The sequence below is a fragment of the Myotis brandtii genome, unplaced genomic scaffold (assembly GCF_000412655.1).
Source record: "Myotis brandtii unplaced genomic scaffold, ASM41265v1 scaffold424, whole genome shotgun sequence".
Classification (NCBI taxonomy): Eukaryota; Metazoa; Chordata; class Mammalia; order Chiroptera; family Vespertilionidae; genus Myotis; species Myotis brandtii.
Window position 1 is genome coordinate 2,539,182 of NW_005366245.1, and position 22,482 is coordinate 2,561,663.

Consider the following 22,482-nt stretch of genomic DNA (forward strand, 5'->3'; position numbering starts at 1 on the left):
CTTGGCCATCTGTTCCTGTATAAGAATGGATTGAAAGCTGCTGGGTGGCTTTGTATTTGTGGGTGGAGCTTGCAACTCTGGACATTAGCCCAGGGTGATCTTGCTGGGCCATTTTGTTGGCCATCTTTCCCTGGCTAAACAGAGTCCCCAGAGAAGAATATCCAGTCTTACCTAAACCATATATGTCTGACTCTGAACATGTTGGAAGCCAAGTAGGGGAAAGGTATGAGGGCCCTCAGCATTCAGTACTTGAGTTTTAGTACTTTGTCTCCATGAGCCCGTAGCTGTGCCTGGTGTGGTATCATCATCCCCCCTGCCCAATCCAAACACTGCTCTTACTCTTTGCATTGAGTAAACCTACAGTCTAGTGCTCACTTTGTAATGGGGATCTGGGATCCAGGTGCTTTTTTTTTTTTAACTTGTTTACTCATTCTCAGTGACAGTCTATAGAATGACATTTATTTTTTTAAATTAAATGTAATGGGTGACACTGGTCAAAAGGGTCATATAGTTTGCAAGTGTACATTTCTAGGATACATGATCTGTATATTGCATTGTGTGCCTAGCTGCTCTTAAAAGTATTTCCCCAATCCTTCAGTGTACAGTTTCACACTACCTCTGCTTTCAGAGGTACCTAGTGCCACCAGTTCCTTAGCCTCTTGGTTCTTGTAGTTTCATTGTGTGTTTTTTTTGCATTTACTTTAAGATGTAGAATTTACTAAGTCAATTACCACTAACTTCTGTGCTATTTTAGTATCCAAGCTGTTGCTGTCATCTTTCCTATTCTCTTTGTCCTTATGGGTTTATGATTTTACAAAATACTTCCACAACCATTTTAGTTGTGTGTCTTAGTCTGCTCAAGCTGCCATAACAAAATACTATAGACCAGTGGCTTAAACAATAGAAACAAATTTTTTTCACAGTTCTGGAGACTGAAAGTCTAAGATCACAGCTTCAGCATGATTGGTTTCTGGTGAGATCTCTCTTCCTGGCTTGCAGATGGCACATTCTCAATGTAGTCTTACCAGGAGGAGAGAAGAGAGAGCTCTGGCCTCTTTTTTTTTTTTAAGGGCATTAATCCCATCATGAGGGCCCCACCCTTATGGCCTCACCTAAGCCTAATTGCCTTCCAAAGGCTCCATCATCCAATACTGATACATTAGGAGTTAGGGCTTCAACATATGAAGTCTGGGAGGGACACATTTCAGGCCATAGGAAGGGCTTTCAGGAGAGAGCAGAGACAAATCTTTGTGCTTAATCCTGGAGCCCATTATGAAGTTTTTGGAGCAATAGCCATTAAATATTTTTAGACTGAGGACAAAATCCCTTATTCAGAAGCATTACATTTTATGAATTGACATGGATTTTAAAGTGAGACAGTTTTAGTTATATTTTCAGTCCTTGAAGGAAGTCCAAGGAAAGATAGTAAGGTAATTTAAGGTAACTTTCCTGCCCCTATCTTCTCCCTTCTCCTCTCCAAGTTGGATTGCACCTTTTGTTATCTTTCCTAATTTCAGTTATTCCTGTAGAAATAAGAAGCTGGTCTTAAATATAAGATTTGTGTGTGTTTTATACCTATTTAGCTATTTTAAATAAGGGAATTTCTCTGTCACAAATTGACTCCTGTCATTGCATTTTCTTTCTTGAACAATATTTACTCCTAGATTAGAAAAAAATTTCCCAAAACTTTATTTTCTTCCTTCTCTGTTGCTGTCTTTGTAAATACCTAATCAGCATGTTTGTAAAAAAAAAAACCTTTTTCTAACAGGAAATTACATAGTACATAGAGTCCCCTGTGCCCTTTGTCCTTCTCCACTGATGACATCTTATTTCCCAGCTATTTTTAAGATATATTTTTTCATATTATGTACTTCCATGTAATTTTTAGGTTTAAACTTTTGAAATTTACTAACTTTAGAATCTAGCGAGATTCAATTAAATTTGTGTAAATTTTACATACATAAGAAAAACCTTTCTTAATCACCCTATTTCAAATAGATATTTTCTAATCTATCCCACACCAGTTAGTATACTTGTATTTGTAGTCACTTTAAATACTTCCTTTAGAGCTTTGTCATCATTTAAAGCATCTTGTTTATTTACTTCTTTAATTTTATTGTCTGTTGTATTCACTCCTGTATCACCTAGAACAGCAATTTTCAACCTTTTTTATCTTATGGAACACAAACTAATAATTAAAATTCTTAGGCACACCAAAAAATTTATTGCAATTGTTGCCAATCTGACAAATAATAAAGTATAATTTTTATATATCAATATCAATATACAAAATTATACTGAACATTGGAAGTTTCTTTTGGTCAGTGTTGTTATCAGAAATAGTTTCATGGAGATTTTTTTATCTTTTGTACTGAAACAATTCTATACTTTCAAGATCTAAGTACATCCTGAATCATCTTACTCTTTTTTACCCCATCTGTATTTTCTGATTGATTGATTAATCTGTATTGTGGTAAAAATCACATAACTATATCTGCCCTCTTAACAAATTTTTAAGTGTACAGTTCCCTATAAAGCCCAGTGTTGTACAGTAGATCTCCAGAACTTTTTCATCATGCATAACTGTAACTTTACACCCATCGATCAGCAACTCCTCATTTCCTTTTCTTCCCAGCTCTTGACAGTCACCATTCTGCTTTCTGCTTCTATGAATTTGACTACTTTCGATACCTCACATAACCTTTTATTTTACAGGAAATTATCATTGACAGTAATTGTTATGGTTAATATGCATATAATTTTTCTCCAAAAAAATCAGGTGAAATGAGCCCTCTATTATTTTTATGAAAAATAGCTATATTTGTTTGTCATATTATTTTTCCAGAACTCCTCCGAATTTGGTGTGCAATACTGGTTATTTTGTATGTTACCTACCCAGTACTTGCATATCAAGTCTTTTTATCAGATCTTTTCTGACATGGATTATAGATATCTCAGTAGGAACCCTGCTTATCTGCAATTCTGTTGTTTAAATCTATCAGAGTTAATAAGGATGGAAAAGTTTTGGCAATATCAATATACAAAACGTATACATGGACTGATTTGTAATACAAGGAACCTTCACAGCTCTAGTTCTCTGTCTCCCTTAATTCTCTCTTTATTGTTAACTCTCTGTGGCTTTGTTAAAAAATATGTAATGACTCTCAGTTAATTAGAGAAAATACATAATTTTGTGGCTGTATTGTTTACAAGCTATAGCCTAAGATATTTTCTTCACCTTGTGTAGTTAAGTTTAGACATGCAGTCTGCTTAATTCTAAGGGAACAATAATCAGTTTTCACCATTAAAGCAGAAAATTCCCACCTGTGAAAAAATAGCTTTAGTTTATGATTAATGACTTTGGTGCATGTGAGGTGCCACTGTTAAACCCAGTGGTGCAATCCGAAATGGGCAGCAGCCAAGTGGTGGAGAAACCCGGTGATGCCTACTACAGTTGGCGTCTCGTGCAGCATCTTGTGGAACTAGTGTAATGTAGTGAATCCCCAATTAGACAACCCAGCCTTTTTTTTTAAACAGAAAATCATTGTGCCCCGCTGTCCTCCATGGATTTCAAAGCCACACCTTCAGGTAATTTTATTCCCAAGGTGTGATTATGTTATCATCAAATGAAAAGAAGCATGGAAGTCATGAATTCTAATACTGTTTTTCTGACTAACTTATGGAAGGTTTTTTTAGGGGGTCAGAAGACAGATGGGAAGGGTTGTTGAGGGTTTGGTTTCTTCTTTACTGGAGTAACTGTAACAATACTATTGACATGTCTCACATTGTCAATCTGAAGCATAAGTTTGAAAATGGCTACACTTTAAATGGACTGCAAAAAAAAGGACTTTGCAAAGGAAAACTTGTATTGCATTTATTATTAACAAGTTTTGTGTTCTGATTGTTCTGAATGCTAATTGAATTCACTTATATTCTCTCAATATAGACTAGGAACTTAAATTTATTTTACAATTGTCTACATTCTATTCATTATTTAATCTAATAATGAATCCCACTAACTCCATTTCTGTATTTTTGAATCTAACTGTATGTATTGGAATGCAGTGTGAAAGCTAAAGCTTGAATCAAATGATTGGCACCTTGCAATATGAGATAATGTTTTTTTCATTAACTCTTACAACCTTGGGTTAAACCATCATTTAAATTTGTATTTGTTACATATAAGTGAAATTAAAAGATTCCAGCGCAATATTTTTTTGAATAGGAGTGTTTTTCTTTCAAAAGTTTTAAAGGTGTTTTAAGTGGCAGCACTAAAAAGAGTAGGTGAAAATAAAATGTTTCCAAATACTTTTGTTACATATAGACTTCTTTGTCTGTATAAGCATGTAATTCAAAGCCAGATAATATAATTTTACATTATTCCTGATGTAACTTAAGTCTTCTTCACTTTATCAAAAAGAGCACTTCAGTTGGTAAAGTTGTTAAAGGGATATTATTAATAATTACACTGTCTTGATCCTTTTCAAGGTTTTTTCCCCACAGGTATTATCTTATTTAATCAGATCAGCAATCTATTAAACTGTTGTAATGCTTAATAACAAATAGAGCATTGTGGGGTTTTTTTATTCCATTATTTGTCTTTTCTTATTTTGAAGAATAGCTTAGTGTTCATTGTCAACCAAAACAGAAGAAAGCATACACTCCTATAAATGCGGTTGATCAAATATAATATTTTCAAGCCAAGAGTACATTTTTGGTGGTTTTTATTCGTTTGTTTGTTTTTAATGTTTTTATTTATTTTAGAGGGAGAGGAAAGGAGAGGGATAGAAACATGGATGAGAAATAACAATTGGCTGCCTCCTGCATGCCCCCTACTGGGGATTGAGCCCATGACCTAGGCATGTACCCTGACCAGGAATTGAACAGGTGACCTCTTGGTTCATGGCTCCATGTTCAATGACTTAGCCACACCAGCTGGGCCATTTTTGGTGTTTTGGTTCTCAAAATAAGCATTAGCATTCATTGTTTATATTTGACAACTTATTGAATAGCAGTAAAAATACATATTTGTCCAGTTTTCTCTTAACGTTAATAGTGGGTGGAATTCAGATTCACTCAGAGTTGTCATATCTATAGGTTTCTAGCTTCTGTATCAGAAAGATAACTTTGCCTCTTAAATTGAGTTCTTCACAATCTCCTTTTACCCACTCCTTGAGAAGCATAAGTGGTACTGATCAGTTCATTTACTAATGAATGTTTTTTATGAAATAGAATTTCATTACAGTCTATAACTGTGAAATAATTACTTGAAGATTCCAGGTAGTTTTTTAAGAAATGTTGAGTTACAAAATTGAAAATACACAATTTAAAACCAAAGTTGCCTAATTGTGAAGAAGCTTAGGAAATGAAAGCATGGCATGTCAGCCTTTAACTGAGAATTTTAGCTAACTGGGAAGGAGTTGTCTTCCTTCCATGAGCATTTAATTCCTATCAAGGAACGAGGACTCCTCATGTAATGTAGCAAATGGCTGGGTCCATTGTAAGCTTGCAGGAAAAATTTGCAGGTCACCTTTTACCATTGACCTCAAACCATGATTGTTAATGAAGGTTTTTCAGTGGTATTGTTTTGTTTTCTCCCTCTCTAATGAACCTTCACAATTTAATCAGCCTTAAACATTGCTTTCTCTATCTTACTCCCCTTTTCAAAACTTGCAGGAATTTCTGTTATTCCTAGTAAATCCAAACCTCTTAATTTTCATCAGAAGTTGAGCTCATTGTGTCCTTCTTTAATCAACCTTGGTTGGTTTATTCACCCATTTAACAGATACTTATTGACCCCCCATTTTGTGCAGTCATGTGCTTCACACTGAGGACCCCCAGTGAACAAGGTAGGCAAGGAGATTGCTCACCTTCTGTTTATTCTCTAGAACGGGGTGAGAGGCTGTAAATCAGTGAACATTTGAATATAATAACTTCACTTTTGAGATATTAAATCAGGGGTCCTCAAACTACGGCCCACGGGCCACATGCAAATACAAATATTGTATTTGTTCCCGTTTTGTTTTTTTACTTCAAAATAAGATATGTGCAGTGTGCATAGGAATTTGTTCATAGTTTTTTTTAAACTATAGTCCGGCCCTCCAACAATCTGAGGGACAATTAACTGGCCCCCTGTTTAAAAAGTTTGAGGACCCCTGTATTAAATAATAATAACCCAGTCATCTGTTGGCTTCCCTCTTTTCCAGGTTGTATTTTTTGTTTTGTTTTGTTTGTTTTTTTATCACTGTCTTTTGTCTCTTACAGGCTAGACAGTCTGGACTTGAATGTAAGTTCTGTCACTGACTAGCTATGTGACTCTAGGCAAGTTAACTTAACCTCTCCATTTCTTAATTTCTGTTATAAGGGGTATAATAATAGAAAGTAGCTCATATAGTTCTTATAACAATTAAATGAGTTAAATCTACAAGTAGTTAACATTCATCTTGTTTATCCATATGAAAACTGACAAACTCTCTACTGATGAAATTAAGTATATGGTTAGGGATTTATCCATTTCCTCTTATCTCTAAAAATATAATGAGCTAAATTAACTTTCAAAGATTCTTGCAACATCACAGTTCTGTGAATGATTCTCCCCCCGTTTTCTCTCTTCCTACTGTCAGCTGCTCAAGTCACCACTTATGTGTATCATGAAGGCAACCTCCTAATTTGTTCCCTCCACTGGTCTCTGCCTTCCCAGTTTGTCATATACATTATTAGTAAGTTAATAGTCTTAGGGTAATCCTTTCAGCACCTCCTTTGTTCAAGAAACTGCATTTGCTCCCTCTTGCCCAAAGAGTCAAATACAGTCCTTAGCTTACCTTCCATCATAAATAGGCATCAGTTTCCTATCACTACGTTGACTTTCTTCTAATCTAATTCTCAAAGTATGCTCTTCTAGAATGTTAACCCAGTATTATTACAGTTCTTTGTCTTGATCAGTACGTTATGCTCTTTCCTCTAGCTACACTTTTATTTCTGCTCCTAATTGCTCGGTTTCATTTCCACTGGCCCCCACTTCCTAGACAAACCTATACAGGTTTCCCTGTTATCCAAAAGTAGAACTTGCCTATGAAAGCTTTTATAAACTGAAACGGCATAATTTGAAGAAATACGTAACTTTAATTTATATGGAAAAATTTTGGTCATTCCCAGATTCCAAAAATAACCTTTCAGATCATACCAAATCACGCATAAAACCTAAAATAACACTAGCATACAGTTAAAGCAGGAATGATAATGATAAATATACACCATGCTTTGTACACCCATCAGTCCCCTCAAGCAGCAGAATTTCGATTTTATTCGTTACTGGATGCTCCCTAAAAGAGACCACTTTACTACTAGCACAACCAAGATTCTAGCTTCCAAGATTCTTTCTGCATGTTAAATAGTATGAATATTGGCTGCATGAAGTTCAACACACTTATAATGTATTTTCTTCCTCATGATCGAAATGCTTAATTGTGTCCAGTTTTACGCTAAACTTAACATCCTTACGAGCTCTCTTAGGCTTTTCCGATACCATAACACATCTTGCTAATGAATGCACAAAATAAATCGAGGTAAAGTACAGATGCTCACAGACATAGATCAAAGCTGCGGGGTTGGATGCTGGGATGTAGTTCCTGGGGAGGGAGCTAGCAGGGTCACCCTCACTGCGCCTGGTGCACTGCCTCTAGAACAGCTCCCCGCGAAACAAGTGCTGAATTTTCACTTTTCACCTTTTTTTGTTAAAGTAAAAATCATTTTCTGATTTCTTTTAGTTAGCAAAAACAGGGACTGATATAGGTCTTTCATCAAAAAGTGAAGCAGCCCAGTGTGAACTTTGAAAAGTAGAGAACACCTATACTTGCTTTCCACGCAGGCTTAGTTCGTACTTTACCTCTTCCACGGCTCATTTTGACTATTTTGTGACATACCTTCCCCTAAAATATGTAGGTTGAGTTTTACATTTCCGAAGGATAGGATGATATACTATGTGTGCCATGAAAACATTGCTCTTTACTGTGTTTACATAGAGCATGTAATAGTGCTGATACAAAGTGTGTGCTTAGTAAATGATCATTTCTTTGCAGATTTTAAGGAAGAACCTCTTTATATGTGATTCCTCTCCTCCCCCCACCTAATAGCTTGCCTTTTCCTTTGCTTTTATAGAGGCTGCAAGTCGGGCCATTGTCCAGTTCCTAGAAATCAATCAGAGTGAAGAAGCTAGTAGAGGCTGGATGCTTCTGACAACAATTAACTTGTTAGCATCCTCTGGTCAGGTGAGTTCTTTGTTTTCATCTTTGATACCTCAACCTCTTTTTTTTAATCCTCTTGGGATTTTGTAAAATGAAACTTATTGTCATATCTGAATAAGCTTTTATGATGATCATGATATTCTTCTAATTCAGTGGTTCTCAACCGTCTGGCCCTTTAAATACAGTTCCTCATGTTGTGACCAACCATAAAATTATTTTCGTTGCTACTTCATAACTAATGTTGCTACTGTTATGAATCTTAATGTAAATATCTGATATTGCGGGATGGTCTTAGGCGACCCCTGTGAAAGGGTCATTCGACCGCCAAAGGGGTCTCGACCCACAGGTTGAGAACCACTGTTCTAATTCATTTTATACATTATTTCATGCTTCTGGCAACATCCAGACGAGGAGGTTGATGTTTTAGGCATTTTACACATGAGGAAATACCTAACTTGGAATAGTGGTTTTCATTTTTGTGATGTCAACACACATAGAACATCATACGGTTTTCACAGCACACTGGCAGAGAGAACCACCTGTGGCTGGAGGTGACTAGCCCAGGAGCTCTGACTTCATCAGACCAGCCCAGGAATTCTTTTACTGACATTAGGGAAGCTCTGGCTTAGAGGAATCATCTAAGGTTCAGCTAAAGGGCACTTAGCTAATAAATAAATGACCTGGAAAATACTTTTAAATTTTTCTAATTTTTAAGGAAAATATGAAAATACTACCATTTCTGAAAATATATATTCCCTTACCACTTGATTTATTCTGGAGATCAGTTTTTCCCCTCTAAGTCAACTGTATCAACATCTGTCATGATATATGTTGTCTCTGCTCATTTGTACCTGATTTTAGGCCTGTGATATTTTGGGGATGAAGTAAATTTATTCAACCTTCTACAGTCCAGAGTATAGTTACCTATCAAAGTTAGTATCAACTCTGAGAATGGCTATTGTCTTCATTATGTTGGGCTTTTAAACACCTCACATTACTTAATAACACAAATGATGCTAGTTCTTAGTAACCATACCCTGAAACTAGTCACTAGCTCAGAGTGAGTAGCACTTGGACATTTTCCCCCTTGGAATGGATTGTTTCCTTCTTTTGCTTGCTGGTGTGTGTGTGTGTGTGTGTGTGTGTGTGTGTGCGCGCGTTTTTCTCTTTTTCAATCAGAAAAAGGACCAGACTAACTTGTCCTGGTTTACCTGGTATTTTCTGAGTTTTAGCATAGAAGCCTCGCATCCCAAGAAACCCCTCAATGGAGATGTTTATTCCCCCTAAGTAACTTTCAGATAGCCCTAAAGTGGACCCATGTTTCCATGTATCTGGGACCATACCAGATGACTTACAAAATACCAGTTTTATTGGCTGTTGATGGTAGTTACAAATGCCTCTACATTACTGTGCTGAAGTTTGGTTTGGTTTAGAGTAAAATGTAAAATAATAATTTTATTTGGCATATTTCTGTTTTATTCATATTTTCTATTGATGCTGTAGTTTTCTTTCTCAGTTGTGACAGAGACTATGTCCTACCTAATACCTAACACATAGTAGAAAACAATTAAATATGATTAACTGAAACATGCACAAGTTGATAAATTGTCTTAAAAGTATAAGAATCAGGAGAGAAAACTGGTCACTTTTTAAAAATTGCAGAAGTTGCCAATTATCGGTTTGGATACCAAGTTGTACTTTTAATCTGTCAGTTATAATATGAAAATGAAAAATCATATCTTTTTGCTTAACAGAAGGAGAAAGCTACCAATAGTCCAACTGGGAAAAGAGAAAAGAGACATTTTAAAAGCATTTGTGTTGTATTTTAGACTTTTTTGTTTGTGTGCCATTTTCTGTTGGCAGCAGTGAAATGCAGAGATGACTAAAACATGGTTCTGAATCAATATGTAGGTGACAGATGAAGTGGATGAAGCTAATGCTATAAAATGCAGTAGTGGATGTATGCAGTGCTATGAAAATAGAATTATGAGCCTTGTATATTTTATAGGTGAGGATAGGAGGAAAGGAGAAATTAATGACAGTTTCAGACACAAAGTATTTAAACTGAACATTAGATGTATGGAGATATGAGACATCTGAAGTATAAAATGTAGGTAGGAAAAGCAGGGGGCGGTTTGATTATTAGAGGTAGGAAATGGTACTGGATCTGTAAAAACAGCCAGATCTTGCCTCCCCATCATCTTGCTGCTGCATTAGTTCAGTCCCATCTCATAGGGTTTTCTGTATCTGTTTCCTAATAATTAGCCTGGCCTTCCTGCTCTGTAATCTAACTTATGATCTACATTGCCACCCACTAATTCTCTGAAATCTGGTTCTATTACTTATTTATTTGTAACACTTCATTGAGTCCCCAGTGCCAACAAAATAAAAATCAAACTGGAATGGGAGACTGTGCATAAGTCATTGAGCATATACAGTGTGGACCACTTAACCTGAGGCAGGGTATGTAAGTGATGGGCCACAATCCCTTCACTTGTAAGGTAAGGATCATAAAGTAATGGAATCTACCTCATCGGGATAATGTGAGGAGTAGGTGAGATAATAATTTAAAGTGCTCAGCCTTGTGCCTGTGCTATAATAAACACTTATTAAAAATTAGACATTATTGTGGCTTTTCAGGATTCAGGTTCCTGAAACATATTGTATGTACTGTGTGGCCTAATCTTTGTATCTTCAAGTGATCTCTCCCCTCAGATTTTAATTCCTACACTTTTTATTCCATTCCTGGCAGTGTTGATGCATCCCTTTTATATTAGCCAGTATGTCCTCCCACTGTGACACTTATGAGATTAAATCAGTTACTGATGAGCCTGCTTCTGCTGGTAGACTAGGGTCTCCTGAAGGACAGGGACACGTGTCCAGCTCCCAGCACACTGCCTGACATACCCTGGGCATTCAGTAAATGCTCACCTCTGGCATGGTTAACCTTTTTATTAAAAACTGCACCATGGAAAATTTTTGGTAATTATTATAGCATACTTCTTTAAAATACTGAAATGAGAAGGTCTGGAATTTCTTTCCCTAGAAATCCTTGAAAATAATACAGAGATTATATTTTGTGTGGTGGCTATATTCTTCAAATGTTCTTCCAGCCCCCAAAATCTACAATAACAATAACATTACAGTGATAGTAAAGCAACTGCTAATATATAATTTAGTTCTTAATATGTCCATGCATTTGGTTTTTTTTGTTTGTTTGTTTGTTTTTAATATATTTTATTGATTTTTCACAGAGAGGAAGGGAGAGGGATAGAGAGTTAGAAACATTGATGAGAGAGAAACATCGATCAGCTGCCTACTGCACACTCCCCACTGGGGATGCGCCCGCAACCAAGGTACATGCCCTTGACCAGAATCGAACCCGGGACCCTTCAGTCCGCAGGCCGATGCTCTATCCACTGAGCCACTCTGGTCAGGCTGCATTTGTTACCTTACATAATCTATTAATCCTAAGAAGTATGTACCATTATACCCATTTTATAGGAGATAAAAGCGAGGTCCAGCAAAATTAGTTTGCCAGATTCATATTTAATTTCCTTTTTCTAAATACCAGAGCTTATATTATTTGAAACATGCTACCTCTTAATAAATAAATAGCAAACTTACTTGATACTTTAATCATAACAAATAAACACATCTCAATATTTGACTAGAGCAAATTTGTCCAAATGGGTAATAAGTATTTGTCAGCACACATTTATTTTTAATTTTTTCAGGCACTTAAAATCTTATTTTTATATATAATTTCCTGCGTGAAAATTTGGAGTTAATGATTTAGCTTCTGGCTTAAAATTTGTAACCTCACTTAGCTGTACCAATTGCAATTATGTCTGTCTTCTTACTTATTTACCTATTCATTTATTGATTGATTTGTTTTCCAGAAAACTGTGGACTGCATGACAACGATGTCAGTGCCTTCCACCCTGGTTAAATGTTTGTATCTGTTTTTTGACCTTCCACATGTGCCTGAGGCAGTTGGAGGTGCACAAAACGAGCTACCTCTAGCAGAACGTCGTGGACTACTCCAGAAAGTTTTTGTACAGGTATGGAAGGGGCTGTTTGGCTGTTTAAAGTGAGACAGGTGCATTCCTTCAATTAATGTGTTGCCTGTTCCATTTTCTGTAGTATTTCATGTTGTTCATTATTTTTATCTCATGTAACTGTCACATTTGTTGGATCTGTATACTTCTTTTGAGAAATATGTGAGGTATTAACAAGTTTGTTTCTTGGACAGAGTCAACTATTAAGGTTACCTTTGTTCTAGCAATAACATCTGTGAAATGAACTAAGCAAGGAAAACTTTTGTTGGTAATCATTAAGTTTGTCATAATATTTCTTATAATGTCAAGAGATTTTCTTTTGTTGCTGTCTATATACAGGAAGTCCCTGTATATCTAACTATAAATATTTAAATTATAAAAAATGTTTATTTTAGTGGCTGCTGCTACCTCCTCTGCTCCTTGCCTGCAAATTCATTCTTTCCCACCATGGCCACCATTCCTTTAATAGCATTAGTGGTTAAGAAAGGTTTAAAAAGACCTTTGCTACCTAGCCTGGAAATATTGTCATTTTGATAGCCTTTCTTGGGAGAAAATTTTCAAAGCAAGCAAACTACAAACATTTAAAGTATAGTGTGCCCAGAGGACCTAATATAGAATTAAAAAACATATTGACACAAAAAGACAAATACTGTATAATTCCACTTATGTGAATTTAAAGTGAGTCAAACTCAGAAAATAAAATGATGATTGACAGAGGTTGTGGGTGGGGAAAAGGAGTTGTTTTCAATTGGTATAGAGCAGCCGTGGGCAAACTACAGCCCGCGGGCCGGATCCGGCCGTTTGAAATGAATAAAACTAAAAAAAAAAAGACTGTACCCTTTTATGTAATGATGTTTACTTTGAATTTATATTAGTTCACACAAACACTCCATCCATGCTTTTGTTCCGGCCCTCTGGTCCAGTTTAAGAACCCATTGTGGCCCTCGAGTCAAAAAGTTTGCCCACCCCTGGTATAGAGTTTCAGTTTTGCAAGATGACAGTGTTCTAGAGATGTGTTGTGTAACAGCGTACTTAGAGTAAACACCACTGTACTCTATACTTTAAAATGATTAAGTTGGTAAATTGTATGTTATGTGTTTTCACCTCAATAAAAAACCCCACTCCTGCTTGTATCCAGTTCTCTGAAATTATATCACCTAAGATATAGATTTTTCATTTCTAAAATGAAGATAATGATACCTACCTAAAGGGTTTTTGTGAAAATTAAGTTAAATAATACACAAAGCTACAGTTCTCCCTTAGGACATAGTAGATATGAAATGAAAGTACCTGTGATTGCGCTGTTGTCACCACCACGCAGTAGGACAGTGGATCTGCAGTAGGTAAGGTAGAGCTGGGTCCAGATGGCAATTGCACCCCATGTAACTGGGGTGTTTACTGCAGGAATGACTGTACTCTGTAGAGCTGCTAGCCATGAAAAAACAGGAGTGGGAGGGTAAGGCGGTTTTAAAAAAGAAAAGACAGGATAATAAAATACTAATTCTGCAAATATTTATTGGACACTTGATTTATTAGATACTTTTGTGCTAGTGATGAACTTAAATCCCTTACCTCATAATTTGCAAGATAACCCATGACTTCAGAATTTTTGTTTTCCTCCCAAATGGCAGTGAGAACAAATGGCAGAATAGGATTAGAACTCAGGTTAATGTGACTCCTGAATTAGAATGGATGAGAAAAACAGTGGAAGTAAATGAAGGAGTAAACCTCATGGGAATTAAAGCTGTTTTTAGACAGTGTTGATTAGATTAGTTGCCCTGTTTCAATAAAGCCCTTCTAAAGACGGAATTAATGCTTTAGGCAATAAATGGAAGTAAAATTGTATATATATATTTTTTAATCCTCACCTGAGGATATTTTTCCGTTGATTTTTTTAGGGAGAGTGGAAGAGAGATGGAAAGATAGAGAGAAACATTGATGTGAGAGAAACACATCGATTGGTTGCCTCCTGAATGAACCCCAACCAGGGCTCGGGCTTGGGGAGGAGCCTGCAACCGAGGTACGTGCCCTTGACCACAAGGGAATCAAATCCGGGACCCTTTGGTCCACAGGTCGATGCTCTATCCGCTGAGCCAAACCAGCTAGGGCAGAATTGTGTGTGTGTGTATGTGTATGTGTATATATATATATACACAGATATATCTAGATAGTTGAAAATGAGTATTTTATTTTTTTTAATTTATTGTCTAAAGTTTTAAATATGTCTCCTTTTTCCTCAATTGACCCCCCCTCAGAATTGTATATTTTTAATAGTAAATAAGTATAGCAAAAATTTCTAAAACTTAAATTTTTTTCTAGTCCTGAAAAGAGTGGGTGCTTTCAACCAAATGCAAGATTCATTTTGGCATATTGGGATCATTGAATGTGAAGGCCTGAAGGGACTTAAGAGAGCATTTAAATGAAACTTCCCATTTACTGAAAGATGGTATCCCAGTTGTGATCCTCAGCAGGATGGGGCAGTGGTTAGACCATGCTCTTCCACCTCCTCTCTCTCCCCCACCCCTTGCTCCTTCAGTGCACCAGGTCACTTCCCTTTCTTAGTTTCTCATCCCAGGCTGGACATGGTTTTCATCCTTTTGTCTAGAAGATCTAACTTATCGCATGTTTTCAGAACACATAGTGTTTTTGATAGATTAAATTCCTAAGTTTATATTATGTGACAGAGAGTTTCCTGGGCCCTTAGCAGTTGGTATTGCTCCATGTAGGCATTTGGTTTTTGTGGGGGGTTTTTGTTTGTTTGTTTGATTTGTTTTGTTCTGCTTTTTCATTTGCGTTGATGGAGCCAATTATTGCTCTGCCACCCGTGGCTGGACTTTGTGACAGATTCCCCGCAAATAGAAGTGGTAGTGTAGGGCCGAGAGGGAGGAGACATAGGCCTTAGTTTTCTAGTTTGTAAAAAGAAAGGATTATATTAGATATTTGTAAGAATACTTTTGCCCTTAAAGATTAAAACCTATTATCTTAAGAGTCAATAACTTCAAGAAATAAATCCATTTTACTTCTGAGAATACAGAATTGATCTGGAAATAAGTGTTTTATTTTTGGATTTGCTCTTATGTTGCGAATTAGAGAAATGATGTTCATCCCTCTCACACAGGATAATGTGAGAACCCAAGAAAAGTAAAATCAACAATACACTCTTCTGAGCATATGTCTTTTTGCTGCAATTAACTATCTTTTTTTCCCAGGTGGCTTTATGTTGCATTTGATACATATGGGAAAATATATACATATTACACATATTAATGGGCATTTAGTATTCAACAATATCTCCAGGCATTATTTTGTGTGTGGGGGGTGCCTATATTACTTATTTTATATTTTGTTTTTTGTCTAAATTCCCAATCCGTTTTTATCTTCCTGATATTTGGCATCTATGATTTAGAAAGCTCTTGTATTTAATTAGATTTATGCATTGAAGGAAATAGGAAAAGCAAGACTTACCTTTCTCAGACAGATCATGACATTTCAAATACTTTTTTCAAACTTTCAATTACAGTTTACTTCCATACTATTTTGTTTTAGTTTCGGGTATACAGCATAGTGGTTAGACAATTATATACTTACAGAGTGTCCTCTACCCCCAATATTTTCAATACCCACCTGGCACCGTATATATTTATCACAGTATTAGTGATTATATTCCCTATGCTGTACCAAATACTTTTTTCTATGTAGCAGTTTCTTCACAGATAATGAAATACTCAGAGTTCATGAAGCACTTTCAATAGAATGAAATTATTTCATAACTTATACTTATTTTATTAACATTATATATATTTGAAAATATTTAGATGAGAAAATTTCCCACAGAGTAGGAAAGTTAACTGTTCCTGCCACTGAATTGAGATTAGAAGAACAAAATCCTTTGAGGGTGGAAACCATAGCTAAATTCCCCAAGTAGAAGGCTTTTGATGCTGTAAACACCAGTGTACTATATATTTTGCAATTCATAATTAAAAAATATTCATTCCAGAATTTAAGAAATTTTTTGAATCTTCCTTGAAAGCTAGGCTTAAGAAGATTTTTGGCTACTAGACATATTTAAAAGTTACTTATGAATTAAGATGATTTTATTATTCTAATATCCCCTTTTACCTATATAGAAATTAGAACATTTTGAAAATACTTTTACTTTGTTTTACTGTTTTTACTTTCTCATCTTTCTAAAACTGTTCTTTTTAGAGAAGAAAATTGCATTTCACCTATGATAAACTAAGAATTCAAGAACTAAACTAGAAAACTAAAATGTTGACTTTGAATGTTACTGTTGATTTATGCCGCTTAGGTCAAGGTATACAGAAATACATGATGAAAAGAAAATAGCAAACATAGAACATTTTTAATAAGTTGATAAAAGTAGGGCTGGATAACTATCTTACAATAACACCCTTCTAAATTATAGTTGTTTTTTGTTAATGCTGTCTAAGTTAGAGCACTCATCATTGTGGCTTTAATGGTATTGCTCATACTAACCCTGAACTTTCAGAGTTTTTAATGGTCAGATCTAGTCCTTTTCTGGGTCCTCCCTTTCCCCAACCATTCATTTATATACACATTTGTTTTGTTTTGTTTAGATCTTAGTGAAACTCTGCAGTTTTGTTTCCCCGGCGGAGGAGCTGGCTCAGAAAGATGATCTCCAGCTTTTATTCAGTGCAATAACCTCTTGGTGCCCGCCCTATAACCTGCCTTGGAGGAAGAGTGCTGGAGAAGTCCTTATGACCATATCCCGTCACGGTCTTAGTGTCAATGTAGTGAAGTATATCCATGGTGAATATCTCTTTATTCATTCTAGGTGCTCTACATTTCTTTCACTTTTCTCTTCTTCATATGATGACAGATTTATTTTTAATCTCTCAATTTCCCAAAGATTCTTCTTTAAATTAAAAATTATATTTGCCAGCCGCAGGCCAGGTAGCTCAGTTGATTGGAGCATCCTCTGGATATGCCCTGGTTGCAGGTTTGATTCCCGAGTCAGGGCACTTGCAGGAATCGACCAATGAATGCATAAATAAGTGGAATGAACAGGTCTATGTTTCTCTCTCTCTCTCTCTCTCTTTCCCTCCCTCCTTCCCTCTTTCTCTCTCTCTAAATCAGTCAATCAATAATTAAAAATGAAATTTGCCAAGAGAAAAATATTTATTTTTCTATTTGTAAAGCATTTCAAATGTAAGAAATTTTCATCCAAATGATATATGTACAAGAGTTAAAATAATGTTATTTTTGTGTAAATATTCAATTATAATATAAGTTCTGTGTCATAACCTATCCCCTCCCTTTTACTGAATAAATAAAAAGTTTTTTTTGAGATGCTACAGTTAAAAATCTTAAGATATTTCATAGGTAGGCAGATATTAATCTGTTTTATGCGGCATAAATAAGATTAAGTGGATTCTTTATCAACACAAAAGAGAAATTGTCAATTCTGTTTCTTGCCTCTGTTCACATGTTAATTCTTTTAGCCTTTGTTATGTGAAACTGGGTTTCTTTAGACAAATAAATTTCATTAAAGATAAGAGATGAAATGACTCCAATCACCAGTCAGTAATGGGGTATAACTGTGTTTTAAATTAGTAATATATAGTACAAACATAACTTTAAAATTTTGTTTCCTGAAGTAGTTCTGTATCTCATTAGACTCTAGATTGACTCTAATTTGAGCTTTAAAGTAATTATTAGATTTGTCTTCTTAAACTTAAAAGACAGTTTTTTAATTTTTTCCATCCTTTTACTGTATTTGGCAGCAGGCAGTCATTTTGTTTGATGATAAAACATCCAAACAATGATTTAAAAACTATATTAAATGTCAACTACTTTTCAATACTTCCTTTATTACTCTTTGTTTGCTCCTTACAGGTAGAATTTTCCCAATGAATTTAAGTCTTATATTTACTTTTAGAATGTATAACGTTTATCTTACAATATTTTATAGATACATTTAAATTTAATGTTTCATTAAACACTAACTCCGAAACAAGAAAGTTTTCTTAAGCAATTGCCATAAATAATGCATGTTTATTATTTATTTATTCTTACAGAAAAAGAATGTTTATCTACATGTGTTCAGAATATGCAGCAATCAGATGACCTGTCTCCCCTAGAAATTGTTGAAATGTTTGCTGGCCTTTCTTGTTTCCTCAAAGATTCCAGTGATGTTTCCCAAACTCTTTTGGATGATTTTCGGATATGGCAAGGATATATTTTCCTTTGTGACCTCTTGCTTAGGTAAAACCCCCCAATTCAAGAATATATTTTAAATGTGTACTCAATCTTTTTCATCAAAGGAAACAATAGAGTTCACTAGAGGCCCAGTGCATGGATTTGTGCACCTGTGGGGTCCCTCGGCCTGGCCTGCGCTTTCTCGCAATCTGGGACCACTTGGGGATGTCGGAGAGCCAGTTTCGGCCCAGTCTCCACAGGCTAGGCCAAGGGACCCTAACGGTGCACAAATCTGTGCACCAGGCATCTAATATGCATATAAGATCATTGGTTCATCTCTTTCTGCCCTCCCCCTTCCCTCTAAGATTGATCTGTCCCATGTTACAATGCCTGTGGTTTCCGCTCCTGCATTGAGCGTCTGCCCCCTGGTTGTCAGTGCATTTCATAGCTACTGGTTAGCCAGTTGGCCAGTCGCTTAGGCTTTTATATATATAGATGGTTAGGAAAAAAGGAATCAGTCACTTATTTAATGTATACTTTATCTACTCTTGGCTTTAATCACTTATTTTTATTCCTCTTCTGCGAATAGTGTACATAAAGTGAACTTAGAATTAAATTGGCAAATGTAGACTACAAGCATGGTAGAATCAGTGGTTAGATGTGAAGAATAAATCTTTAGTATCTGAAGAAGTAAAACTTAGATGAAATAATTAGAATCTTCCTAAAGTATAAACTATTCTTGCTTAATTATATTTTTGGTTTTCCTTATTTAGTAATTCAGCATTGTTATTAATGTAGCTAAAAACAAGAATAATTAGATTGAGTGAGACCTTACAAATGTATAAAACAAATTAGGTAATCTAAAATGTTTCCTAGCCTCCTTTTCCATACCAAATGTTCCATGAATATATGGAAAGTGACTGGTTACAAATTTACTAGGAAAAAGATATTCATGCCTCACTAGTTGTGCCCTGGGTCATCAGTTATTTTTGAGTCATTTGATCTATTGTAAATAAGCACTATTTTTAAACATTTTATTTCCAAGACACTATTACTTAATACTAGGCAACCCCGAAGAATATAATTTTGCATATGTATCATAATTTACAAACGAGGACATCTGAAAATTGATGAAGTAACTTTCATATTACTAGGAGGTTATTAATTGGTGCAAACCTTTGAGAACACAGGTTACCAGATATTATCAAAAGCCTCAGAATAATAATTACTTTGACACAATAATGTCTCTTAAGATTGTATCCTAAAGATATAATCTTAAGTTTAGATGACATTTTATGTATGTTAGTGCTCTTACACTCTGAGTTTCACTAGCTGTCCCACTTCCCTCTCCCCAAATCAGTGGTTGGTTCTCCATGACCATTAAAAGCATATGTATGGAGAGTTTATACTACATAGAGAAACCTGTATAACACTAGCAAATGGGGGGGGGGGAGTTATAAAATTCTGCATATGATATGAAAATAACTTATTAAAACAAAACTTTCACATTGAAAAAGACAAGTTTAAAAAATATATCAGAATATTAACATGTCTTCTAGTTGTGAGGGTAAGCATACTTTTTTTTTCTCTACTTTTGTGCATTCTCCAAGTTTATTTTAATGGGAGTAATTAGTTCCATTGGCGGGTTCCCCAATGGAACTAATTACTTTAAAAACTACATTTTGCACCTCATTTTGTATTCTCAATAAAGCCACAATCAAAAGATGATTCTACAATCACTCCAATGTTCCTCTAAAGGAATTAAGATTGTTTCAAAAATTGTTAGCCTCTCAGAACTTTATTTAAATGTCCTCTAATAGAGTACCTGAATTAATTAATGAAATACAGATGAAGTGTTAGAATCCTCCCCAAGAAATTCATTTTTTTAAAATTGTTAGCAGAGAAAATATTTTAGGAAAGAAATAGTTAATAAGGGTTTTGCTTGTAAACAGTGAAACTTTATTACCTTAGAGCAGTGGTTCTCAACCTTCTGGCCCTTTAAATACAGTTCCTCATGTTGTGACCCAACCATAAAATTATTTTCATTGCTACTTCATAACTGTAATGTTGCTACTGTTATGAATCGTAATGTAAATATCTGATATGCAGGATGGTCTTAGGCGACCCCTGTGAAAGGGTCATTCGACCACCAAAGGGGTCGCGACCCACAGATTGAGAACCGCTGCCTTAGAGCTTTAGGGAATTTAAGAGATATTTAATCTAATTATTTTATAGACCCTTTATACCAAAGATCAATGATCTACCTAAAATAGCACTGCTAGTGGCAAAATCAGCACTGATATCAATCAGGTCTTCAAACTGTTGTGTATTTTTTTCAAATACACCATAATGTCTGAAAATTTGTAGATTCTAAAAAATGTGTTTTTATATGGGAAAAATGCAAGAAGATACTTCTTGGAGCATTTGATATGTTTATTTACTGCATATAAATATTGAACATTTCTGTATTAAATTTGAGAATATAACTAGAAAAAAATATTTGCTAAATCCTACTCTTCCTAGATTGGAACAAGCAAAAGAGGCAGAATCCAAAGATGCCTTGAAAGATCTGGTTAATCTGATAACTTCCCTAACAACATACGGTGTCAGTGAACTAAAACCAGCTGGTATTACCACAGGGGCACCCTTCTTATTGCCTGGATTTGCAGTGCCTCAGCCTGCAGGCAAAGGTGAGTTTCTTGTCTCCCATCCCCCCATCTCCCATTTGCAGTCAGAAATCGAGAAAGAATGAAGCAGTCTGACTTTGATTGCTCTTTATTTGTTACTTATATAAAGGTAATCTACTCTTTTAAAGTTTGCGCTCTTTATGATGTAATTTGTTGAGTGAAAGTCTTTACAGATTAAATACTGAAATATAAGAAAATAAAAACAGTGAAATTTATATTTTAGTATTTCATTTTAGCATACAAACAGTTTAATAACCCAAATATGCCTCTTTTGATGTTGGCACTCCACACATTTCCACTTTATATGGCTGGACCATGACTTATATTCTCCAATCTCTGTGCTTTTCTCTATGTATATATATTTTACTTAAAACTCCGCAAACCTAAGTACAAAGAAGTTACATAATTTCTTTTGTAACAGAAAATAAATTTTATAGTTCCGATTTTCTGAGTTTGACGCCTCATCTAAATAGTTAATAACTAAATGTTATTAATTACTGTATAGTTAATAACATTTATACTGTAAATTACTGTATAGTTAATAACATTTAGTTACATAAGAATACAAGCTAGTTTTAAATACCATGTGATTTTCACTTAGTTGGAATTCAGAAGAACAAAATAAGTGAATAGAACAGAAACAGACTCATAGATACGGAGAACAAACTGATAGTTGCCAGATTGGAGGGGTGTTGGGGGATTGGGTGGAAAAATTGAAGGGATTAAGGAATACAAATTAGTAGTAAGAAAATAGTCACAGTTCTTCAGGGAATATAGTCAAAAATCCTATATAATAAAAGGCTAATATACAAATAGACCGAACGGCAAACAACCAGTTACTATGACGCGCACTGACCACCAGAGGGCAGATGCTCAATGCAGGAGCTGCCCCCTGGTGGTCAGTGCACTCCCACAGGGGGAGTGCCACTCAGCCAGAAGCCGGACTCACGGCTCCCGCCTCCATGGCAGCGCCAAGAAGCAGTGAGCTGAGCAGTAAGGAGCGAGGAAGGATTGGGCCTAAGTCGGCAAGCGGACATCCCCTGAGGGGTCCCAGTCATAGGCTGGGCTGAGGGGACCGTCCCCCCCCACACTGCACGAATGTCGTGCACTGGGCCTCTAGTACTGTGATAACTATGTATGGTGCCAAATGGGTAGTAGAATAATCAGGGGGATCACTTCATAAATTATATAAATGTCTAACCACTATGCTGTATACCTGAAACTAATCTACACTAATAAAAGACAAAGATGCTAATTGACCGTACCTTTGCTATGCCCAAGCCACGCCCACCAGCCAATCAGAGCGACTAT

The 22,482-nt window shown here is 35.6% G+C and overlaps 1 protein-coding gene across 5 annotated transcripts in view; it reads left to right on the forward strand.

Moving 5' to 3' along the window:
• Positions 1-22,482, forward strand: part of WDFY3 (WD repeat and FYVE domain containing 3) — a 245,140-nt gene that overhangs the window by 80,957 nt on the left and 141,701 nt on the right. For all 5 annotated transcript variants that reach the window (XM_005874107.2, XM_014545987.1, XM_014545986.1 and 2 more), the window contains 5 exons: positions 8,158-8,267; positions 12,146-12,307; positions 16,903-17,095; positions 18,364-18,550; positions 21,008-21,174. In XM_005874107.2, the coding sequence (XP_005874169.1) occupies positions 8,158-8,267; positions 12,146-12,307; positions 16,903-17,095; positions 18,364-18,550; positions 21,008-21,174 (819 nt within the window). The remainder of the gene's footprint in view (positions 1-8,157; positions 8,268-12,145; positions 12,308-16,902; positions 17,096-18,363; positions 18,551-21,007; positions 21,175-22,482) is intronic.